Consider the following 22,527-nt stretch of genomic DNA (forward strand, 5'->3'; position numbering starts at 1 on the left):
AGTAGTTACAGAATATCATTTGACAGCAATCTGCTTAATCTGAGTTTGATAATCTGGACTGGCACCATTTTGCACGATAAATTGCATAATAGGCTATCATCAGGTGGTACAGCACCTGTCCACCAGAGGGCGGCAAATTAATATTCCACAGTGTTATGTACATTGACAATAAAAGATTGACAGGTCTAGTAAACCAATGCCGCGCTGTAGAATCTACTGGTTATCCAATAAGAGCGTCTGAGGGGATATGCCCCCCGTCGGTGCTTTGAATCCCTCTGGCGGACAAATTCTGTGAGGATTTGACAGCGTGCAAGGTTAGAGACTGGTTGGTGAGTCTTCGTGTTGTAGTGTTAATAACTAACAGTGCATTTTGGTTTGTTAAAAAATAAAAACGACGTAACACAGCGCTGAATTTGCTGGAAGTATTTCGCTTGCATTGAATATCTAGAGTTGGTCGCCGTCGTCAGTGTAATTTTCTTCAACACGTGTTTCATTTGGCTAGCTCTCGGTAATTTTTAGCTAACCGTTTGCCATGTTAAGACCAGAATTGTTCATTGATAGTTTCAGACAGCGAAGTAAACTACTTAATAGTAAGATAAGGGCAAGCTGGTCTAGTTAAGGCACCCTGTTGTCTAGCCAAATTAGTTGGTATAAGCATTTTTTATTTTCCAGACAACCCAATATTTAAAAAGCTAGCCGTCAATACTTACTAAAGTTTAGCTAGCGTATAAACCATGCGGTGTCATTAGCATTGTCTTTTTATATTTCTCCTACTCAACTATAGACCGTAGTGTACATAAAGTATGCCTACCCAGTTGTTTCTTATACATCAGCTGTTATAGACTAATTTCCTATCAATACATGTTTGTTTCATGTCTGTTCCTAAAGTGCAATAAGTTTGACATTTAAATTTACGCTCCTTTTCCCATCCACTTAAATATGATTAAACAAATTTTTTCTCACGCTTTGGTTATCTTTACTTCCAACAAAAACGGTGCCAGATTGAGCAGCAGGTTAGTAAAATCCATTTGGCGCCTTTCTAATAGTAGCCTATAGGCTATAGCCATGGACCTATTATAAGAGGCTATAGCCTACATATTAGATGGAGTAGGCCTACCTTGGGTGGGGTCATCCCATACACAGTCTAGGGGTCAAAGTTCCCATATTCAATGGCATCAAATGGGACGTTTATGTAGCCTACTAATCTAGTGGAATATGGTTTTGTGGATAAAATACAGTTTAAAGTATTCAACACTGACTTAATATACATGATACATTCATGATATGTTAAACTTCTCCTGAGTGAAAACTCTGTACCGCTGAGCTGAGGTGCAGAAGAGTATTAAGCCAAGATTTTTTCCTGGATATATTATCTGTGAGGTAATATGTCCCCAGTTTCTGCATACATTGATCTTCATGCTGTATGCTGAAACTTATTGTGAAGTCCACTTCCTTTTTGGTTGTCTGTACAATGTTCTCAATGAAAAATAAGAGATTAATGATGGTGTCATTTGTCAGTTTAAGTTAAGTTCCAACAACATCTTATGCTGCTTATGAACAGACTCACGTTTTTTTAATCTTGTTTCATCCTGCAGCTCACCCGTTACCCTGTCAACAAAATGGATCCAAACACGCCTCCTGACCTCAGCAGTATGACGGGTGTTCCGTATTTAGGACGCGGCAGAGCAATGCTGCAGCCTGAGGAGCTGGCTATAGGACGTAGTAGAGGGCTGTTGTTCTCTACAGAAGGGCCTGGTCTCGGACGAGCCAGAGGTTTCCCCCTTCCTGGCGATACCCTACATGGACGAGGAGTAACTCTACCCATGTCTGGACCTGTGGTGGGACGAGCTAGAGGGCTGCTGATGCAGCCAGAGGATGGAGTGTTTGGGCGAGCCAGAGGGCTTCTCTTCCCTTCAGCAGAACCAAAGGTAGGGGTGGCAAGAGGTGCTGTGCTGCCCTGCCTGGAGCCACCACACGGACAGACGCCTCCACGGGACGTAGCAGAGGAGACCTCTGCTCTGACAACAAAAGAGGTTGGAAAAAGAAATGTGTGGAAATGCATTTATATACTAACTATGTAAAAGTACCTCATAAGACCCCACTTCAAAAATACTGAACTACCTCTTTAAGAACTGCTTACGGTTTTTTCTGCTTACAGGTTGACGTGCCTGCCCCTGGTCAAACATCAGTCCTGGTCTCGATGTTTAGAGGAATGGGCATTGAGCCCTCAATGACTTCATGGGGAAGAGGAGCACCACCAGTTGGTCTGTATTAAAATCTTGTTATTATTATTTTTATTATTTATTATTCTTTCGGACAATTCCACACAATACACAATTTTCTCTTGCAAATATTCATACATCATACTTTGTGTTGTCCGAAGGGAGACGGAAGAAGCCAAAGGCTTATCAGGTCCCGCCCCCATTTTCATCAAATTCGGATTCAGATACACAGATTACTGTTACAGAAAATAAAAATAAAACAAACAAAAAACATTTTTATATATATATATATATATATATACATACACACCAGGGTTGCCGCGGATCTTGAAAAGCATTAAAAGTCATTAAATTTAAGTTTCAATATTCAAGGCCTTAAATGTCTTGAAAAGTCTGGAATTATTGGGTGGGCGGCATTAAATTTAATCAGGGGCAGAATTAATGAGCTTGCCTTATTTGTTTCTTTCTAGTTTTCTAGTTTAATTGTTAGATTTCTATGTTTTTATTTTATCGGTGTTTTATATACTTCAAAGATATTCGGCAAGTCCGACACCTACGCTAGAGGCAGTACGGCCGTGTTAGGCTGGGTACCGCGTTCAAAACGTAGAAGAAGAATGTGTGTTCCCTGCTTTCGAATTTGAAGTCGGCCGCGGTAGAGCAAAAAAGGAGAGAACGACGCGGCGAAATGCATGCCAAGCTATTATAAATTCAGTGAGAGGTGGAGGGAGGACGACAAATACCGTGGCTGGCTTTCACCCCGCGACCGCGACCACACGCTGCTTGTAGGTGCGCAACCACCCGCCCGCTGATGATATAGGTAGGCTACTGACGCAACTCACACAACACGTTGATTGTGTTTAGTAAACATTTTATTTATCTATATTTATAAATAGCTGCTCATCAGACGTTCATTCAACTCATTCAGGTCACTTTGACTTGGCGTGAGCTCATGGAGTGAGACGCGGGTCTCTATCTCACTGCTTTCTGTCACTTTCTTTCTCTCCACTCAGCACTCCCTTTCTGACAGCTAGATAAAAACTATTGCCGATCCTCCCATCAATCGCAGATAGTAGCCTACGTTTCCTTTGCCAATCGGTACAACCCTATTACCCGCGCTTTATTAACCTGAATGCCTGAAACAGTACTGTATGAAGAAAAAATTACTTTGCGCAAATTACCGCAGGTCTCGTGAGCATAGATGTAAATCTACATACAGGTGGCTAGGCCAACATACGATTTTGAAATTGCAAAAACCTCCCTTTACCTGTGGAACCAATTTTTAAATAGTTTCTCATAAGTTCTGAAAAAGAAAGTTAATGGACTAAGTTTGTTATTTATTGAATACGGAATTAAAATATGAACATTCGGATTATTCTTCCCCAAAAAATATCCCATTTTTAATTTAGCCTAATTAAAATATTGTATGCTGCACCTAACATATTTTCTAAATTGATTAAACTCTTCTTGTTACTCGATTAATCAGAAAATGTAAACCAATTGATACAGTTCTATAATTGGTTGAAAAGGTGGTAATGATGGGTTTTCAGGTTGCCTTTACAGTGATCTCTTAAGGTGAGAAGACACACCGGGCGCGTTGGCGCTTTGGGCCAAGGCGCCAACGCGCCCGATCTGGCGCTTGGTCATTTTGTGTCAAAAAGTGGTTCAACGCGTCGCTTCGCAGCTAGTCTCCCCCCCATATATTTATTCCCCTAATCAACCATGGCTGCGATCAGAACCGACCCGACACAACAGCGATCATGTCCGCACAAAAACAACAACAACACGGCCAACAATTGTGCCAAAAGACAAATAAACAGCAACTGAACGGAAAAAATAGCCTTAAAACAGATTCACGCCACTCGGAAATGAACACAAACAGCAAGGCAGCACCATACCAAACACATTTACAGCAGCATTGTGTGCAGGGCAGTAGAAAATAAAGGCAACTAGCCTACATTACCCTACCTGGCTGTGACAGGGGACCGTGGCTGGCGTAGATATAAACACCGGTGCTTCGCTGTACTCGTTGTGAAAGTTCCCCGGACTAAGCCGTTATGTTTGGCTTCATTATATGGAGGTGGTGGCCGCACACAACCGGGTGAGTTAACTAATGCTATCCGACCGGCGCTAACTTGGTTTATCGGCTAATGCACAGCCGCACATATTCACTGAATTAACCAGGAAGCCCATTCTCCTGGTTCACTTTACCCACTTTCCCCACGTCTTGTAACCCCGAGCTGCTTCATACAGCACCAGGCAGCCAGCCGTAAATACATTCCCTCCTCGGTGTTTGCCTGTGTTGTCCTCCGCCTCCGGTCCTCGTGTCTGTGACGTCGGGTCAAGCTCACCGCTGATTGGCCAACGCGGCTAAACGTCACGCAACGGAGCGTTGAAAGTTCAATTTTTTCATCTTTTTTCATGGCACGTTGACGCTTTGCTGGCGCGTTGACGCTTTGGTAACGCTTCCAAAGCGCCGCTTTGCCGTGGCCAACGGATCCTCGCGCCTAAACCAATGGTTCCCTATGCAAAAATAGGATTTTTCAACGCCGCCACCACACCCAACGCGCCCGGTGTGTTCTCACCTTTATACTATGTATTTGATGGTAAATGCAGGAGGACATTGTCTTCATTCAGACTGCTGAACATTTTTTATTTTCTGTAATTAGACAGCAGTTGTTAGCTAAAGTGCATTGAATATTTGTTAGTCAGATTTAATGCAACCCTTTACGGAGTATACTGTAGTTTAGTTTGTCGATTTCTGTTACCGCGGTATTGGTATTATTTTTTCATTTTAGAGGTCTTAAAAAGGTATTAAATGTCTTTAAATTTGAACTTTAAAAATGTGCAGATACCATGATACACACATACATACACATACACATATATATATACATACATATATATACATATACATACACACATATATACACATACACACACACATAAATTTTTTTTAATTTTTTTATTTTTAAGAATCTGCAGTCCAATACACAGTCAATTTTATGAGAATAAATTACTTGTAGGTAAGGTTGGGATCAATTATTGATTTTTAGTTAGTTGCATTACATAAACCTAGTTTAAACACAAAAAATAACATTGTGAAAGCTGCTCTGACAATGTATAAAACAAAAGTGTTATAACTATCATTTTAAGATGTACAGGTAGAATGATGTAGAGGTTAGATCCTCTGCCCGACCCAGAGCTGGGTAGTAACATGTTAAAAACAATTTGCAGGAAGAGGAGCGGCTGGAGATATGGGAGATGTCAAGCTGCAAGGTGCCCCTGTAGGTGTATTCAGCAGCCCGGAAAGCCAACCTGAAGACGTGATGGGCAGAGGCAGCAGGTAGATGGCAGAGGAGATCCACTGTATTGACTTACACACTTTAAATATGAGAAACATCTGTCAGTTTAACACAATAGGATACAACAGCACCACAAACGACAGTACTTGCTCCAACATCTCCCCATAAAACAGTTTGAAAAGAACTCAACATTGTAGGGTAGTTGTACTTAAGTGCATTATTTCTAGGTAAACAAATTTTACATGGAAAAGATGCATTCAAATATAATCAAACTGCTTGTTACATATACTGCAGCAATGAGTAGCTATGATTTGAAGCCTTTGCCTTGTCAATTGCCTTTAAACCCGTAAAAAATATTATGCATCAAAGGATTTCCTTATTTACTCAAAGCTGAATTTTAGAGCTATTGTTGATACAGCAATGCTGCAACCGACAAACTGATTTGCAACCCTCGCCTGTTATAGTTTCCAAGGCCGGGGTTTGTCCCCACAGACGATGTTGGGGCTTGGAAGAGCAGCGATGCCACAGCTTGGAGCAGGGAGAGGACGCGCTGCACTTCCCTCTTACCCTCCAGGTCCTGTCCAGTCCTTTTCTCCATCCTCTGAGCTACACTCTCAGGAGGCCCACACAGGTATTACTGAAATATTGGAGATAAAATTAAATATCCTCTTCAGAAAGGTTGAAATGGACATTTGGCCTTCATGAATGTTATAAAGTATTCATATTAAATTATTGACTGAAAATCTATGATTCAAACATTTTTGAATGCAGTACATTATGATTAATGACCACATGATTAATGTGGAAGTACTTATACATGAAAATGAGTGACAAGGACTTATGTAAAAGAACTACATTTAAAAGTGCCATTCATGTGAAGGAACCGTGACCCCAGTGCCCATCACTCAAGAGGTGCTGGAGCTGTCTGCTGTTGCAAAGCTGGAGCTGAAAATGGAGTCAGCCCAGTAAGTATACTTATCTTCTTTATAGTTGCGTCTTGTGGCTTTGACACAACAAGCTGACCTCCAGCTGACAGTATGTGTCTGTGGCAAATTATCAGCAGCTTAATTTGTGAACCACTACTTACATAAGCTTAACTGAAATCTAAAACTCATCATAGAAAAGTGTAACAGTCTGTATCTTGTGCTGAAATTAACTTTTTGTATTTATGTTCTCTTGTGGTCAGCGAACCACTTAAAAAGGTTGGAACAAAAGGAGCACCTATAAATATTGGCTCAAACCACATTGCCATTTGCTGCAAGAATGAAGCTGTTTATCAGTACCATGTAACATTCACGTAAGTAGTTTATATCCTTGTTTGTTCTTTTTAGCAACCATTCAACAGAACATACTGGTGTAAAGAAAATCGATCAAATGTGTGAAGATTTAGCCACATTTTTCAGTGTAACATGCATTGTTCTAATGTTTAGGTATTTGAGAAACTAAAGTGGACAAAGACAACCAAAGTTAAAATTACAGTAAAGCACGGCTGTTGATCAAATCTCAGAGGTGGCACGCTTGGTGCCACAAAGTCTTAAGGAACTGTTTTAGATCAATAATGTCAGTGGATTCTGGTGATCATGAAATGCTGTATAATGTCTCATACAAGTCATGTTTTTTTTTACATTATCTTTCAGTCCAAATGTTGAATCAATGGGAATGCGTTTTGGCATGATGAAAGATCACCGCCCGACCACAGGGGAAGTGGTAGCTTTTGATGGCTCCATACTCTACCTGCCTGTTAAGATGAATGACGTAGGTACCACAGTTATTAGTTGTGTGGCCAATTGACTGAATTGTGTTAACTGTTGTAGCACAGGTCCTGCCAGAAACGTTGCTTTGAAACCTTCCAAATTATTGTATTTTTGTAGTTAATGTTTAATGAAAGAGGTTGGTAATTTTTAATTGATTTAAATTAAATGATTGTGTTCATACAACGGTTTTAACTACCAAGAAGGAGCTGTTCGACAGTTATACATATATCGGACTTCACATTGACAAATCTGTCACAGTGCTGAACGTAACTTTTGGTTCCTCTTTTTGCTTTTTCTCATAATCTTTTGATGACTTACAGGTGGTTCTCCTCAAGAGTGAGAGACGGACCGATAATGCAGAAATACAAATCAAAATCCAGATGACGAAGGTTTTGCCACCCAATTCAGATCTATGCATCCCATTCTACAATGTGGTGCTCCGGAGGTATTTTTAAAAAGGCGCCTGCACTGAACACATTACATTGTTGACATGGAAAATTGTTTTATTGGAATTTAGAACGTTTTTAATCCAGTGTTGGATATTGTACACTTTTAAGCCATTATGCTACCATCATTTTACTATTACGATGTCAAATGACAGGACATGACCTTGTGGTGTTCTCCTTTATAAGGGTAATGAAAATCATTGGACTGAAGCTGGTGGGTCGGAATCACTACGATCCAGAAAGCGCAGTCATTCTTGGAAAACATCGGTTAGTACTAATTTAAAGCATCAGAGGGCAGACGCCAGCTACTATCAGGGCAATTATTGTCCATTAATTTTCTTATTTTTCTGTTCTTGTAGGTTGCAAGTGTGGCCGGGCTATTCAACCTGTATCAAGCGCACGGATGGAGGCATGTTCTTGTGTGTGGATGTGTCCCACAAAGTGTTGCGCAATGACTCCGTACTGAATGTTATGTGAGTTCACAAAGAAAATCAATAGTATGAATTTCACAGATACATTCATATTCAGATGACGTTTCAGTTATATGTATTTTTTTAAGCATACATAGCTGGATATTACTAAAATATGTCCGGCCTTTAAATTGTATTTTTCATAAAGCATTACATACTAGAGTTGCTGCAATATGGGGAAAGGAATAATTTCTTCTGTCCTTTTCTTACATATTTCTATCTTTGTTTTGAACCAAGAGCTTATTTTTATTCCATGTCTTCTGTATGTCTACTCAGACATGCGCATACAAGTTAAAAAAAATGTCATGACTGAGACGCACGGAGCTATGTAAAGTTCATACTCAGTGATATATTCATACATATTTAAATAGTAGTTGGAAAGATGTGGTGTTCTTAGTGCATCTGTCCTCTGAGACACAACTGTAAATACCATCAACCACTATAACCCTTCCCTCTGGGAATATGGTTGGATTAAGAGGTTAGATGGAGGGCAGTGAATTCCCAAATGAAACCGTTTTATTTCGTCTACAGATATTGTATAAATAGAAATATTCTTGCAGCTTTGCCCCATCAGTTAAAACAGAAAATGCCAAAATCAGGCACAGGGCTTTTCTGTTTAGACAAAAAGGGAATTAACAATGTCCTTTGACCCCTGCTCTCTGCCAGGAATGCACTGTACCAACAGACCAAAGAGAACTTCCAAGACGAATGCACCAAAGAACTCATTGGCAGCATTGTCATCACCCGCTACAACAACCGCACCTACCGCATTGACGCTATTGAGTGGAACAAGTCACCCAAAGACACCTTCACTTTGATGGATGGCACACAAACCACATTTGTGGAATACTACAGGTGAGGCTGCTCTGTCCACTAACTCTGAAACTGAGCATGGAAGGAAGAATAGCAAGTGTTTCTGTGTATTTAGGCATTGGAATAGTGTCAGCTATTTAATTCTGCAAAGAACTGCAAGTCTTTGTTTTATCAGGCCGTTTGCATCTTCTGTTTGTTTTACACCAGTAACACTTATTTTTGCATTGCATGGGCTTCCGCATTTTAACAGCAAGAACTATGGGATTACAATCAAAGAGATGGACCAACCTCTGCTCATGCATCGGCCGAAGGAGAGGGCCAAGCCAGGGGGCAAGGTAAAACCTCTCTTCAGCATTAGTTATTTTAAATAAATGACAAATACTCAAGACAGGGAAGGCAGCTGTATTTCTTTTTTAATAAAGTGAATTGACCTGAATTCTTGTCTAATAATGCCCCCTTGTGGTAAAAATGATGTCTTAAAATCTACACAATTTGTAAAACCGGAAAAATTAAGACAATTCATTCATAACAAAGGAATTATGTTCATCCAATCAAAATGTGCCATGTGAGAGACTTTCCGCTTTTGCCTGAACTTACTACTCAGGCATCAGTAATACCATATGTACCAATATACAGTATATACCTGTCCGTAATACAATTTGTATCAGAAAGGATGTGAGCGGTAAATGCATAACTGAGTAGATAATATTGTAGTGCTGATTTTATTTCAGCAAATCATTACCGGGGAGATCCTTCTGGTACCAGAGCTTTCCTTCATGACTGGAATCCCTGATAAAATGAGGAAGGACTTCAGAGCTATGAAGGTAAGAGTGTCGATCAGAGTTTAAACAAGACTTCTTCCACAGAGAATATATCTGCTTTTTTTTCCAGCATCATTAATTAAATTAAATTCCATTCATACAAAAAAGTACCGGACATGTTTGAAATATCTATACATTTAATCGAGTGCAAACTTCGTAGTTTTTTCACATGCTGTTGCTATAACTAGTAACGTTAGATAAACTACAACACCACACCGGATCTAGCGAGACCTGCAATAAAACAGGTACACCGCACACACTTCTTTGGGCTAGCGAGCCGGCCAAAGAGTAGGCTAACGTTACATTCCCCTTCGCCACTGTAGTCTACCGTTTATGCTCCGCTCAGAACGGGAGACGACAAAGTGCGCGCGTATGTTTGATAGTATCCAGCTCTATTTTTGTAAACGTTCACACCCCTAGTAGGCAAAAGCCCCTACTTTAAGGGAAATTAGGAAAAGTTTTTACAAATGTTCGGGATAAACCCCAAGATACATGACATTAAATGCAAAATGTAAGTGGTTCCTAAGATTGAAAAGTGTGTGACAATGATATGCTTCAACTTAGGTCTGAAAACATCTGTGTAAAAGTTAGTAATGAAATGACTTGTGGAAACAGATTGTGACTACATTTTACATATTGTAGGACCTGACCATGCACATCAATGTGAGCGGTGAGCAACACACCCACTCAATCAAACAGCTTCTGAAGAACATCGGTGGCAACCCTGAGAGTCTGAAGGAGATCAGCCGATGGGGACTGGAGCTTGGCTCAGAGATTGTGATGGTAAGAATGTGACACTCTTGGACACTTATTTACTCTACAGGTATGTAGGAAGGCCATTTGTTTTCTTGAAATCAGACTTCTGTACATTTTGACAGTGTATTGTGTATTGATATGTTCGTTTGCAGATTAAAGGTAGAGTTCTGCCTGCGGAAACCATCTGTCTGCAGTCTTCATCTTTTCCCACCGGTGCTGATGTGTCCTGGTCCAGAGAGGTTATCAGGGATGCTTCCATCAGCTGTGTGAGTGTTGCAGAGGAGTCTCTGCTGATGTTCCTCATTTAAAAAAATATTTAGTTTAGGTGAATTTCAACATGTAAAGGTTGAGACAGCCACATTGTCCAGCCTATGACATTTATTTCACAGTAAATAACCTGCATAGGCTTAATTCCCAAACTGTATCAAGTTTCTGCCAGCCTCAAACATTTAATTTTTCACATAATTTTTGGCATCAGCTTCAAGAATGGCTGCTATATTCCTTTGTATCTTACTCCTAGGTCCCAATGAACGTCTGGGCCATCTTCTACCCTCGCCGCTGTGCAGAGCAGGCTGAAGAGCTGGTTTCTACCTTTAACAAGGTGGCCGGGCCTCTTGGGATGCGCCTGGAGCGCCCCATTCGTGTGGAACTGAGAGATGATCGTACTGAAACCTACGTCAAGAGCATCCACTCACAGCTCACCAGTGAGGTATGACCTAATCAGGGTCGGTCCCGGGGTGTTTAAAAATTGCAATGGTATTCCTTAAATTTACCGTCATGATAAAATCTGCTGTGTAATGTGCAGCAGGAAGGGGACTTGATTAATATATAAGTGGTATGCATTTATAGATTTCGTTTAAGACTGTCCTGTGTAAGTCTTTGTTTCTTATGTTCACAGCCCAAGATGCAACTGGTAGTTTGCATCATGGTCGGCAACAGAGATGATCTCTACAGTGCCATCAAGAAGCTCTGCTGTGTCAAAAGTCCCATACCATCCCAGGTGTGTCACTTGTTTGTGCATGGCTGGTGTAGAAGTAGAGGAAAAGTTTCCCTGGAAATATTTTTAGTATGAAAAAAATTGGATTATGTATTTTATTTTGTCTTTTATCTGTTAATAGGCCATCAATGTCCGGACAATTTCCCAGCAACAGAAGTTGAGAAGTGTTGCCCAAAAGATACTGTTGCAGATGAACAGCAAGTTAGGAGGAGAGCTTTGGACTGTCAATGTCCCACTGGTGAGTCTAAAGTCTTACAAGAGCGGGAAGATAATGCTTCATGTACTATGTTTAACACTTGGGGAAAAACATCTAAAATGTGTTTTTTCTGACCAATAATGTGATATGTAGTGTGAATTAAGCATTGCATTGCTTGTGAAAACAATGCATCATACCGTAAGGAAAAATGGATACCACAATACCAGTTGAACAGCAGTACACCGATGATGTGATTCATGTGAAAATGATGAGAGGTTTTAAAATGATTGTAGTATACAGGCAAATAATAAACCTCTGTCACTTGAATAGAAACACTTAATGGTGATTGGAGTAGATGTCCACCATGACACCAGCAAGTCACATCAGTCGGTCATGGGCTTTGTCGCAAGTGTGAACAGGTAACTTTTTTTTTTTCTGTTTGGATTCAATATTCTCAATGAAAACTGAAACCAGGTGCAGCACAATGTTAACACCTACTAGTATGACTTCGACATTGTTGCGACACATACAAAGTTTAAGGTTTATCTATAAGAACATCACCAAAAATAAACATTCATTCTACAGTTTAGTGCTAGAAACTTTTTTTAAATTCTGTATGTTTTAGACGGACTATTTGACTTTTGCAGGTAAACAACCCACCACACATTCTCGTCAGGCAGAAGTGATAATTGAGTAGGATTACTTGTGTGTGACTTTATAAATACCTTTTTTAAGGTACAACTGTAATAAAAATTCAACTTTTCCCTCTCCAGCTCACTGACCCGCTGGTACTCCAGAGTGACTTTTCAGACACCCACTGAAGAGCTGATCAATGGCTTCAGAGTGTGCTTACTGGCCGCGTTGCAGAAGTACTGGGAGGTAAATACTGCAAACATGCATTGGAAAAAGTATTTTGTAATCTAGTCCCTCTTCTCTATCTTTAACACACCAACCCCTTTGGCCTTTGCGGCTTTGTTCCTCTCAGTTTGTTCAGTTTCTTAATAACATATCCAATGGGAGGCAGGAGTGACCCTGAAAATAACAACCTTCTGATTAGTCACCGGTGTGATAATTATGAGCTTTTTATATTATGTTAGTTGCCGCAATAACCATCTACTTGACTCCCTTCTGTGATGGGAAAGGAGACTTTCAGGGTTTCCTACGCAGTGTGGAATTTAATTTTAGTAATTTCCAGGTCTGGATAAGTATGGAAAATATAAAACAGAGTATGGAAAATGATTTGTGTTTCCAGACTATTGCCCCAACTCTCCAAAAAATACTTATCAGACCAGCCAGTTGACACTATATACAGATCGGATGATATGCAACCAAACAGGGGCCGGTTTCCCAAAGCCTTCTTAGAGCCTTCTTAACGCTACGTCATTCGTAACCCCTACGTAGAGTTCCTACTTAACGTTTCGCCTGTTTCCCGAAACGTTCTTTGCTACGAATCTCTTTCGTACGTCATACGTTGGTAAGGTTGGTCTGGAGCGCCCTCAGAGCCTTCTTAGCTCTACCGTAGGGATGTTTCAGCTCTCACTTGTGTCATTTAACTAATAAATCTGACTGTATTTCATATCAAACGGACACAGCGATGACTGTATTTAATAACAAACTGTTCAAAACGATCCAACTGTATAGTGTATATCACGTAGCCTATATTTAAAGTAGGCTTAGGCTATTATATATTTTAGCAGAATACTATTAACTCTGATTCACAAAGTGTTCAAACTATATGAACAAGTAGCCTACTTTTTAGTCATCTAACTGACTTGACAATCAGCATTAACTGAATGGATGCGATGTCCCTCAATATGAAAATACTGTATACGTGATACACTATAGCCTACAGTCGGATCGTTTTTATCAGTTTGTTATTAAATACAGTCATCGCTGTGTCCCTGTGATATGAAATACAGTCAGATGTATAAGTTTAATGACACAAGTGAAAGTCCCTGCGATCCCAGAGATACAAACCCCCACATTTCCTTCCGTAAAGCACCATGCGTAAAACGGACACGAGTGACATCCCTGTTGCGCATGGAACTGCCACAAGTCATTCATGATGAAAATAATTGCTGTAAACAATCTTCATCTCCTCCGCTGTTTCTATATTTTCTATATCTTTTTTTAAATTAGTATAGGCTATGGTAGTATGTTCGACATGGTTAACACTAGAACCTCCGCACTGTGTTCCACACCGGCTCAGCCCGGGCAGAGTGCGTCGGATCCTCCGCCTCAAAACATGTAAACGTGCGAAAAAATTTATGAATAATCAATTAAAGCTTACCTTAAAATAAGTGTGCCATGTTACTGTTTATTGTATTTAGGATTTTAGCTCATTTGGATGCTGTTTGGGCCGTCTGTTTATTTATATAGGCTATTGGCGATATTATATCTACTTTCAGTTTCATTACTGACCCACCAAGTAACGTGATTAGTGTTCTTAAAGATACTTTGATTATAAAACAAGAGTTCCAAAACACAGATGATTATTCAACAAACTAATTTATGACTTTATATTACACTAGAAATGCACGGGTAGATTTGATTAGACAGCATACAGATGCAGCTGCGCATGAAATGAGCAGGAAATGGATAATCGAACTCGGAGCAACCGATTTCAGCAGTGTACGAACGACGTAAGGAGTGTTTCTCCTAAGACACCGTTCAGGAACCACGACTACAGAGGTAAACAACTTTGGTAAGTCATAACGTAGGAGTCTTCGTAGCTCGCTAAGAGAGGACGTTATCGGGAAACCGGGCCCAGGTGGCTAGAGGCTGGTGTGATGACACATCATGTCTGGTTTAGGTGGATGTCCATGCCTGACAAGTCCCACACATTGTGGAAAACTCTCCAGTAGAGTGATAGCGGACATGGAACTCGAAAGTGGGTGTTTGTTTGAATGTTTCACGTGAAAAATCCAAAGCCGACTGTCATTTACTTTGGTTGGCTTTAAACTAGTGCTGTCAGTTTAACGCGTTATTAACGGCGTTAAGGCAAACCCATTTTAACGGCGATAATTTCATCGCGCGATTAACGCTCGTCATGGCCTAGCAAACGTTGTGGTTTTTTCACATGCTGTTGAATCAACTAGTAATGTTTGAACACCACAAACTATACATATGGCTCGCAGTTAAGTTACTGTTAATTCAAACGGAACATGTCCTACAGCGTAATTTCACATTAAAATCATTTAACTGGCAAAACGGCTAAACGTCCAGTCAATTCTGACTTATTTTGAAGCAGAAACCGGAACCTAGCACTTCCTAGCTCAGCTGCGCGACCTTCACAAGTCTTCTGTGTTGTGACTAGGACTACGCGGAAAAAGAACAGAAAAGAAAGCTTGTCGTTTGCAGAAGTCTTACTTATAACCCTGCGCGCACACCAAAACCTCCATTAATGTTAGTGGCAGCCGGCAGTCATTCATTTTCACTTTAATTTTCGCTATCAATGGTGACTGAAGCCTCGGCCTCAGCAGAGCCATAGCAACCACCCCACATACACAAGCGTATAGTGTGTCCACTCCACACAGTCTGAAATAAGCCGTGGATGAAAGACTCCCAAAACATTTAGGCCTACAACAACCAGTTTAATTTAGCCTGAATACTTATTTGTTTTATAAAGCCTATGTTGTTTTATGGTTTGGTTTTTAAATAAAGTTCCAATTATGTTTGTCTATGCTGTTTTGTTTTTTTTTGGGGGGGGGGGGGGGTCTAGGCCTAGCCTGGCGCTACCAGACCATCGTACTTCATTTCATTTGTACAGGAGGTCTGGAAGTGCTGTAATTGGCAAACGTTCACTCACTTGGAGGCGGGTGTCTGTTGAAGTTTAAAACTATTGGATCTGCGCAGTGCCACTCTGGATTATCCAACCAATCGCATAACGTTTGGTCGTGAGCCGGCTGTTGACGGTGCGTTCAGGGAACTCGGAAATTTCCGACTTCACTACATATTATAGTCTATGGATCTACCGGTACCTGGCAACGGTAACTTGCTAGAGCCTAACGTTTAGTTATTTGGATGAGAAAGGTTGTAGGCGTCCATACTTTCCCGAGCAGATGCACTGGAACACAGACAGGTCGGAACTCGGAACTAACAAGTCGGAAGTTTCCGAGTTCCGAGCGTAAGGGAACGCAGCATTCAACTGAAACTGGAGCGCGACTTCGACCCTCATCGTTCTCAGCCACTTCCTCTGTTCGCTGATTGGATACTCAGAAATCTGTTCGGAAAAATCTCACTAATACGCCCCACCACCAGACTGACTACTGAAGGGAAAATGAAATTTGGGCGGAAGTAGGTAGGCGGGCGGAGCCAGGCTAGTCTAGGCCTACATTGTGGGCTATTTGCACTGAATTGCAAATTATGATATTTTAGAAGAAATACACTGAATTACAAGGGTGTAGAGAATGGGTGTGATAAGAGCATTCAAATTAGAAAAAATAATGGGACAAAAAGAAATCAAGGGACATTTAGGCTAGAATAGATAAAAATGTGATTAATCGCGATTAATCTATGACATTAATGCGATTAATCGCGATTAAATATTTTATTCGTTTGACAGCACTACTTTAAACGCTAAGCTAACACCCTCATGTAGTCGTTTAGCTGCTGGATTCAGTAATGATTGGAAGATAAATTTAGTTTATTGGAAAATACACTGCGGACTACAGTTGCCCTCAACAGAAATTCCCTTCACAGAAATGCATTGCATGTAAGCATAAAGAGACACTCAAGTTTAAATAGATATGAGAGGTTACTATTAAAAATGGCTCTGAATTAGTCAACCACTTCCTCTGTATGAAATTACAGAATATATACCCATAATTTTGGTTATTTTTCCTTGGCCAGACAATTATCAAACCACATGTTAAAGGGCACCAGATTACAGGAAATTATGTCTACTCATTTAAGGCCTGACCTAACACTCGTGTCCTTTCCTTTGTACAGGTGAACCACAACTTGCCAGAGAAGATTGTGGTGTATCGGGATGGAGTGTCAGACGGTCAGTTGAGAATGCTGGAGCAATATGAGATCCCACAGTTGATCAAATGCTTCGAGACATTCCCCAGCTATGAGCCCAAGCTGGTCTTCATTGTGGTCCTGAAGCGCATCAGCACCACTCTTTACTCCGGTCCTTCAAACAACTATGGCGCACCCCCGCCTGGAACTGTTCTGGATCACACCCTCACTCACAAAGACTGGTGAGTCTTAGTCTATCCAAGTTAAGGAATCATCTATTGATGCTCCTTTAAGCCCCAGTCTGCTTCATGGAGTTGAAGCTGTAAAGCAGTTTTTATTGATATTTTTGAGAAACCTGCACCTTTTTTACTCAAAAAATTTAATTGGCATGATGGTGTCAATGTTGCATGTGTTTCAATATCGTTTTCACCTGTGTTAGAGGTCTGCGTCCTGATTTCTTCAACCCGCAACCACCCGCTCCCTTCCTCTCTGCCTGCCTGTCAGAGAGAGAGAGAGACAAGCAGGCAGTCACACTCACTAGGCTTTACTTGTTGATCGTCTCTTAAATTGCTGATAGACCTTTGCTATCGCCAATCTGCACACCCATAGGACCCGCAGTTTATTTACCTGACTACTGGCAACAATATAAAAATCACCCGTGCTGCAAGCAACTATAAGGGGACCCGCAGATCCCGTAGGCATGCTGCTAAATTTAAACCTCTAACCTGTGTACATCAAAAAGGCTACAACAGCATCTCCTGGCAACAGAAGTAAATATGTGCACTTTGATGAAAAAACCATCAAAGACTCAGTGTTTCTGCTTTTGGCAGTTTAACATTTTCTAACACCAGTGAACTTTTGTTTGTTTTGGGGATTTTTTCCCATCCAGGGTGGACTTCTATCTGATGGCGCATAGCATTCGCCAGGGCTGTGGACTTCCTACACACTACATCTCTCTGTACAACACGGCAAGCCTCACCCCAGACCATTTGCAAAGGTATTGATAACCACTTAACATTGTTCAAGTTACTAGTACACATGTAAAACATGTTGGTACTTCTTTGTATGATATCTGAATGAGTGACTTATAGTGGAGATACCCTTTTTATATATTTTTTTTTTTACCAGAGTACACACATAATTAAGTCAGTATTTGTTATAAGATAAGTCGCACCGAAAGTTTTATATTGTCATATATGCATACATGTCTGAATACTGTAATGGTTACATGTCTAAATATTGTTGTGGGGGCGACCGTGCCTCAGGTGATGGAGCGGGTTAGCCAATGATCTAAAAGTTGGTGGTTCGATTCCCGCCCTGCCACCTGTGTCATGATTTTTGTTTCCTTGGGCAAGACACTTCACCCACCTTGCCTCGTGTGAATGTGTATGACTTCTGTATGCTTGAGGTGGTGGTCGGAGGGGCCGTTGGCGCAGAATGGCAGCCAGGCTTCCGTCAGTCTGCCCCAGGGCAGCTGTGGCTACTATCGTAGTTTACCACCACCGGTATGACTGTGAATTAATGGAACCTGGAACCCTGTAAAGCGCTTTGAGTTCCTAGGAAATAATGCGCTATATAAATCCATTATTATTAATATTTACCATTTAGAGAAATATAAACTTCTGAGAGGGGAAGCAACAACTTGGCACGCTTTAGTTTGAAAAACTATGAAGATATTCATGTTCGCAAATGTAAGAGGATGTTTACCATCTAAACACGAAGCTAAACCCTTATGCACACATTAAAACAAAAGCCACTTGATTCTTTACTGTACATGTTTTTTCTTAATAGTACAGCAATAAGGTAGCCTGGAAATCCAGACCTGCCACTTACAAATTTAAATTTGCTCAGCCTGTTGTTCTGGACACGATCCATTGGAGCTCATTAACTATGTCGGGAAATTCTGACTTGCCAATCAAATCGGTCGATCTGATATGGGCGGGCCAGAGCCCTATGTATGGAGCTCTGGGTCAGACGTAACCGGATGACGGCAGTGCTGGGCCGAAGCCATTCTAGTAAACAACAAAGAAGGCTGCGGATACGTTGTTTGAGTTTGAAACAGCTTTGGCCTCGATACTCAACGATTTGGAAGACGGGACAAGAATTTTCTGTTTTGCCGACCGAACACGCTGAAAGTTTAATTTACCAGTTAATCCCGCTGTTCGCTAAATGAACAGGGCTTAATACGCCACCTTGTTCAGTGTTTTGATTGATCGTAGTGCTATCCAATTGCATGCAGTGTTATTCGAAATGAACGCGTAGAGTTCCCATGAGTTGGGAAGGTACGTATATTGATCGTGGCCAGACCCTATATCATTCTAGATGTGTGTCTGGATTTCCAGGCTACCAATAAGGCACAACCAAGGAAACATTGCAGTGTTTCCCCCAGGTTCACACAGCAGCGGCACGCTATATTTTTCCCGCCGCTGCTATAAAAATCATTTGCATATCAATTTAGTTTAATTCTTTTTATTTTTTGCTTCATACGGAGCCTGTGTCATATCCGCACATCGCCCACGCTCCCAACGGGTGGACACTCGCGCAGTTTACCGCTAGGAATGTCTGCTGAAGGTTCTACAGCTCAGGATTTTAAGCCATGAATTGATGAACTTGCATCAATGAAAAAGATGTCAGTTTTCTAAAGGGCTTTAAAGGCCAATCTATGTGGCTAAATAGCATGGTAATATTGATGTTTAAGTCAAGTGAAGTGTCTAAGGATGAATGCTAACATTATCTGGTTATGTGTTATGTAGCTAACGTTAGCTAGCTGCTGATGGCCCATCCCTTTTGTTTCCAGTAGTGGCTTTGCATTTCATTACCAATGTAAACTGTCATACATAATTTACACCGGTGCTGGGTCATGATTTCTAAAAAAAAAAATGATATTCCATAATAGCTCTTTCTCAATGAACCTGAATGTTGTCTCTCCTTCACAGAAAAAAAATAAATTTCCACTTAATTGATTCAAGAAAAGGCACAGATCGGTGGATTTTTCTTCACCAGAATGCAGGAAATTAAGTGTTAAATTCCAAATTTTCTGGAGGATGCCCCCATACCCCCACCTATAATTTGTACACACAAATGTTGAAATAAAACCTAGCCTATATGCCCTGTACGCAGGTTGTTTTATAATACAGTATATTCATTGGTATGTTGTTTTTACTTTTTGGATTAAAAAGAAGGCATGTCGGTAAACTACCCCTGCGTTCCGAATCGTATACTTTCTACTATATAGTATGTAGAAAAAAGATTTAGGATGTCCCAATTCTTGTGGCCAGATTTAGGATGGTTGAAAGTATACGGATGTCCTACTTCATCCGGCCAAGATTGTTAGTGTTGAAAAAAGCATCCCATTTAGGCGATTCTGACCCACAATCCGGTGCGCATGTGAAGTGACGTCACATCGACGAAGCCTCCATATGAAAACAAACGGGGATGCGACGGATATAAAAACAAAAGACAAGATCAAGGCGCAATGTTATGATGAAATAAGAGTAAAAGTATGTCCCAATAGTATGTAGGGGTGGGAAAAATAATCGATTTTCCAATTAATCGCGATTCTCTCTCGAACAATTCCGAATCGATTCATAAAAGTTAATTGATTTTTAATTTATTTTTTTATATAAATATATATACTATTATTTAATATTAGTATTTCCTGCGCCACTGCTGAGTTGTTAAAAGTGGCGACAAAAGGGCAGAGAGCAGCAAACCATATAACCTGCACTGGCTTTGTGTCCGTTTACTTTTTTGTATGAGAGCTGAATTCCAAGCCAAACTTTTTGCACAATGTGTTGAAATGACATAGAAAATAATAGAATAGAAATCCTATAGAAACATGATTCACAAGAGTAGAAAGAAAATTAAACTGAATCGGTTTAGTTTTTACATACTTCCATATTGTGTTGAAAGCTGCATTGATTATTGCACTGTTCATAGAAAGTCATATTTGTGACAAGAAAAGCTTTTTCTCTAATACAATATTAGAGAAGGTAATTCATCTGTTGATTGTATTTCATGATCATCACAAAAGTAGGAAGTGATTAGCAAACTCTGAGTAGCAAACTCAGATGTGTATATAAATATATTTTTGAAAATCACACATAGGTATGTACGTAAAAAAAAATTGCATTGAGAATCGAATCGTGAGGTGCCAAGAGATTCCCACCCCTAATAGTATGCCTACTGCAACATAACTAGATTATTTTTATCGTCGGATGTAGTATGTAGAATAGAAAAAAGAAAGAGTATGAGATTCGGAACGCAGGGTGTACCCTTAGTCTGGCCCTTAGTGTGATTAGCATATCGTAGAGTGGCCCTTTGTGAAAATGAGTTTGATACCCTTGGTCTAATAGATATTTCCTACATTCAAACAACATCAGTGCAGCACATATTCTTACAGTCCAGGTTGTGGCCCAAATAAATGATGTTCATAGCTTGACTGCTTTGCGTTAAAGGGGCGATGACTGCAATCTTAATAAGATAATAAATCCAGGCTAACCAAAACATCTCAAAAATAACTTAGGGGCAAGGGTTAATAGGGTTAAACTTTAAGAGTCAGCATCAATTATCCTATCTATAGTAATACACAAGAGTCCTTGAATGGTATTTAAGTGCATATTCTCCTCTCAAAGTGCACCAGATTCATGCATTCAAATGTAAAGGGTACAAAAAACTTTGGCCGGGGGGGGCATGCCGGGGTCCGGGGACCACACCACCGCTGCTGAAAAAAATCCTGCGGGAAACACTGCATTGGATTAAAGGGGAAAATCATGCACGTACAATACAAGTGTTACTTATCAAATCCTTTTTATCAGAGCAGAACATTCGTTTTCCAAAAGTCACAGGCTGGAATTGAACCAGACACATCATAATTATACAGCATGTGCAGAAACCACTAGGCTACTAAAGTGCACTGAAGTATTGCTTTTTTTTCACATATCTTTGTGTCTTCAAGCCTATGAACATTAGATGATTAAATGTGAATGTTTGGTCAGTCCCCAAACACATCTAACACTGTTGCTTTGGTCCCACACCAGGCTGACATATAAGATGTGCCATCTGTACTGGAACTGGCCAGGCACCATTCGCGTACCAGCACCATGCAAGTATGCCCACAAACTGGCTTTCCTGGCCGGCATGTACCTGCACTCTGAGCCGGCCATCCAGCTATCAGACAAGCTCTTCTTCCTTTGAGCTGCCATGAGAAAACTGCTGAGGTCACAGCAACACCAGCTGTGATTAAAAAATATATGGTGAAAGACTGGATGACAACCAACTCATTTAAAATAATGAATGATTCATGACTGACATGTCGCACTTTAGACTTATCTATTGTGTAGATTTCCTCGCAGGATTATCATATGGATCAATCCTTTTGATATTACTGATCTTTCTAAGACTCAGTTGCCCCTTTTTGTGAAGGCAGCACTGTATTGCATTACTGCAAAAATGTTTTGTAGTTTTGATTTGAGTTTTTAGTATATTTGAGCCACTGTTCCTGTGGTATAATTATTGGTCAGTGTTGTGTTAATGTTCAAACCCTCACATGTGAAATATTTTTATTTACAATTCTGTACTTTGTAAACCGATTTTTACACGCAAAATCCCAGCATGTATCCATACAGCTTTCCACTTTACATGCCCATAACAGTAATGTGCATTATGTTCAAAAAGCTTGTAAAACTGGGAAGACTTCAATAAAAGTTTTTTTTCTTCCTCGTGCACTTTATACTACACTATCATAATCACTCCATAGTGTCTCCATAATCATTTTGCTAAAGAAAGT

General features: G+C 40.4%; 1 protein-coding gene across 1 annotated transcript; it reads left to right on the plus strand.

Annotated features, from left to right (window-relative positions):
• Nucleotides 1–1,619: 1,619 nt before the first annotated feature.
• Nucleotides 1,620–21,935, plus strand: piwil2 (piwi-like RNA-mediated gene silencing 2; the record flags this gene model as incomplete). Its single annotated transcript, XM_080039730.1, has 23 exons — nucleotides 1,620–2,033; nucleotides 2,159–2,268; nucleotides 5,461–5,565; nucleotides 5,989–6,155; nucleotides 6,405–6,489; nucleotides 6,711–6,821; nucleotides 7,162–7,279; nucleotides 7,599–7,723; nucleotides 7,911–7,991; nucleotides 8,084–8,197; nucleotides 8,861–9,049; nucleotides 9,258–9,342; nucleotides 9,739–9,831; nucleotides 10,471–10,611; nucleotides 10,737–10,850; nucleotides 11,105–11,293; nucleotides 11,483–11,584; nucleotides 11,703–11,819; nucleotides 12,108–12,196; nucleotides 12,551–12,656; nucleotides 16,728–16,981; nucleotides 17,629–17,736; nucleotides 21,779–21,935. The coding sequence occupies 23 exons, from the start codon at nucleotides 1,620–1,622 to the stop codon at nucleotides 21,933–21,935; spliced, it is 3,174 nt and encodes a 1,057-aa protein (XP_079895856.1).
• Between the last annotated feature and the right edge of the window lie 592 nt (nucleotides 21,936–22,527).

The sequence above is a fragment of the Ammodytes marinus genome, assembly GCF_949987685.1.
Source record: "Ammodytes marinus genome assembly, chromosome: 2".
NCBI classification, from domain to species: domain Eukaryota; kingdom Metazoa; phylum Chordata; class Actinopteri; order Uranoscopiformes; family Ammodytidae; genus Ammodytes; species Ammodytes marinus.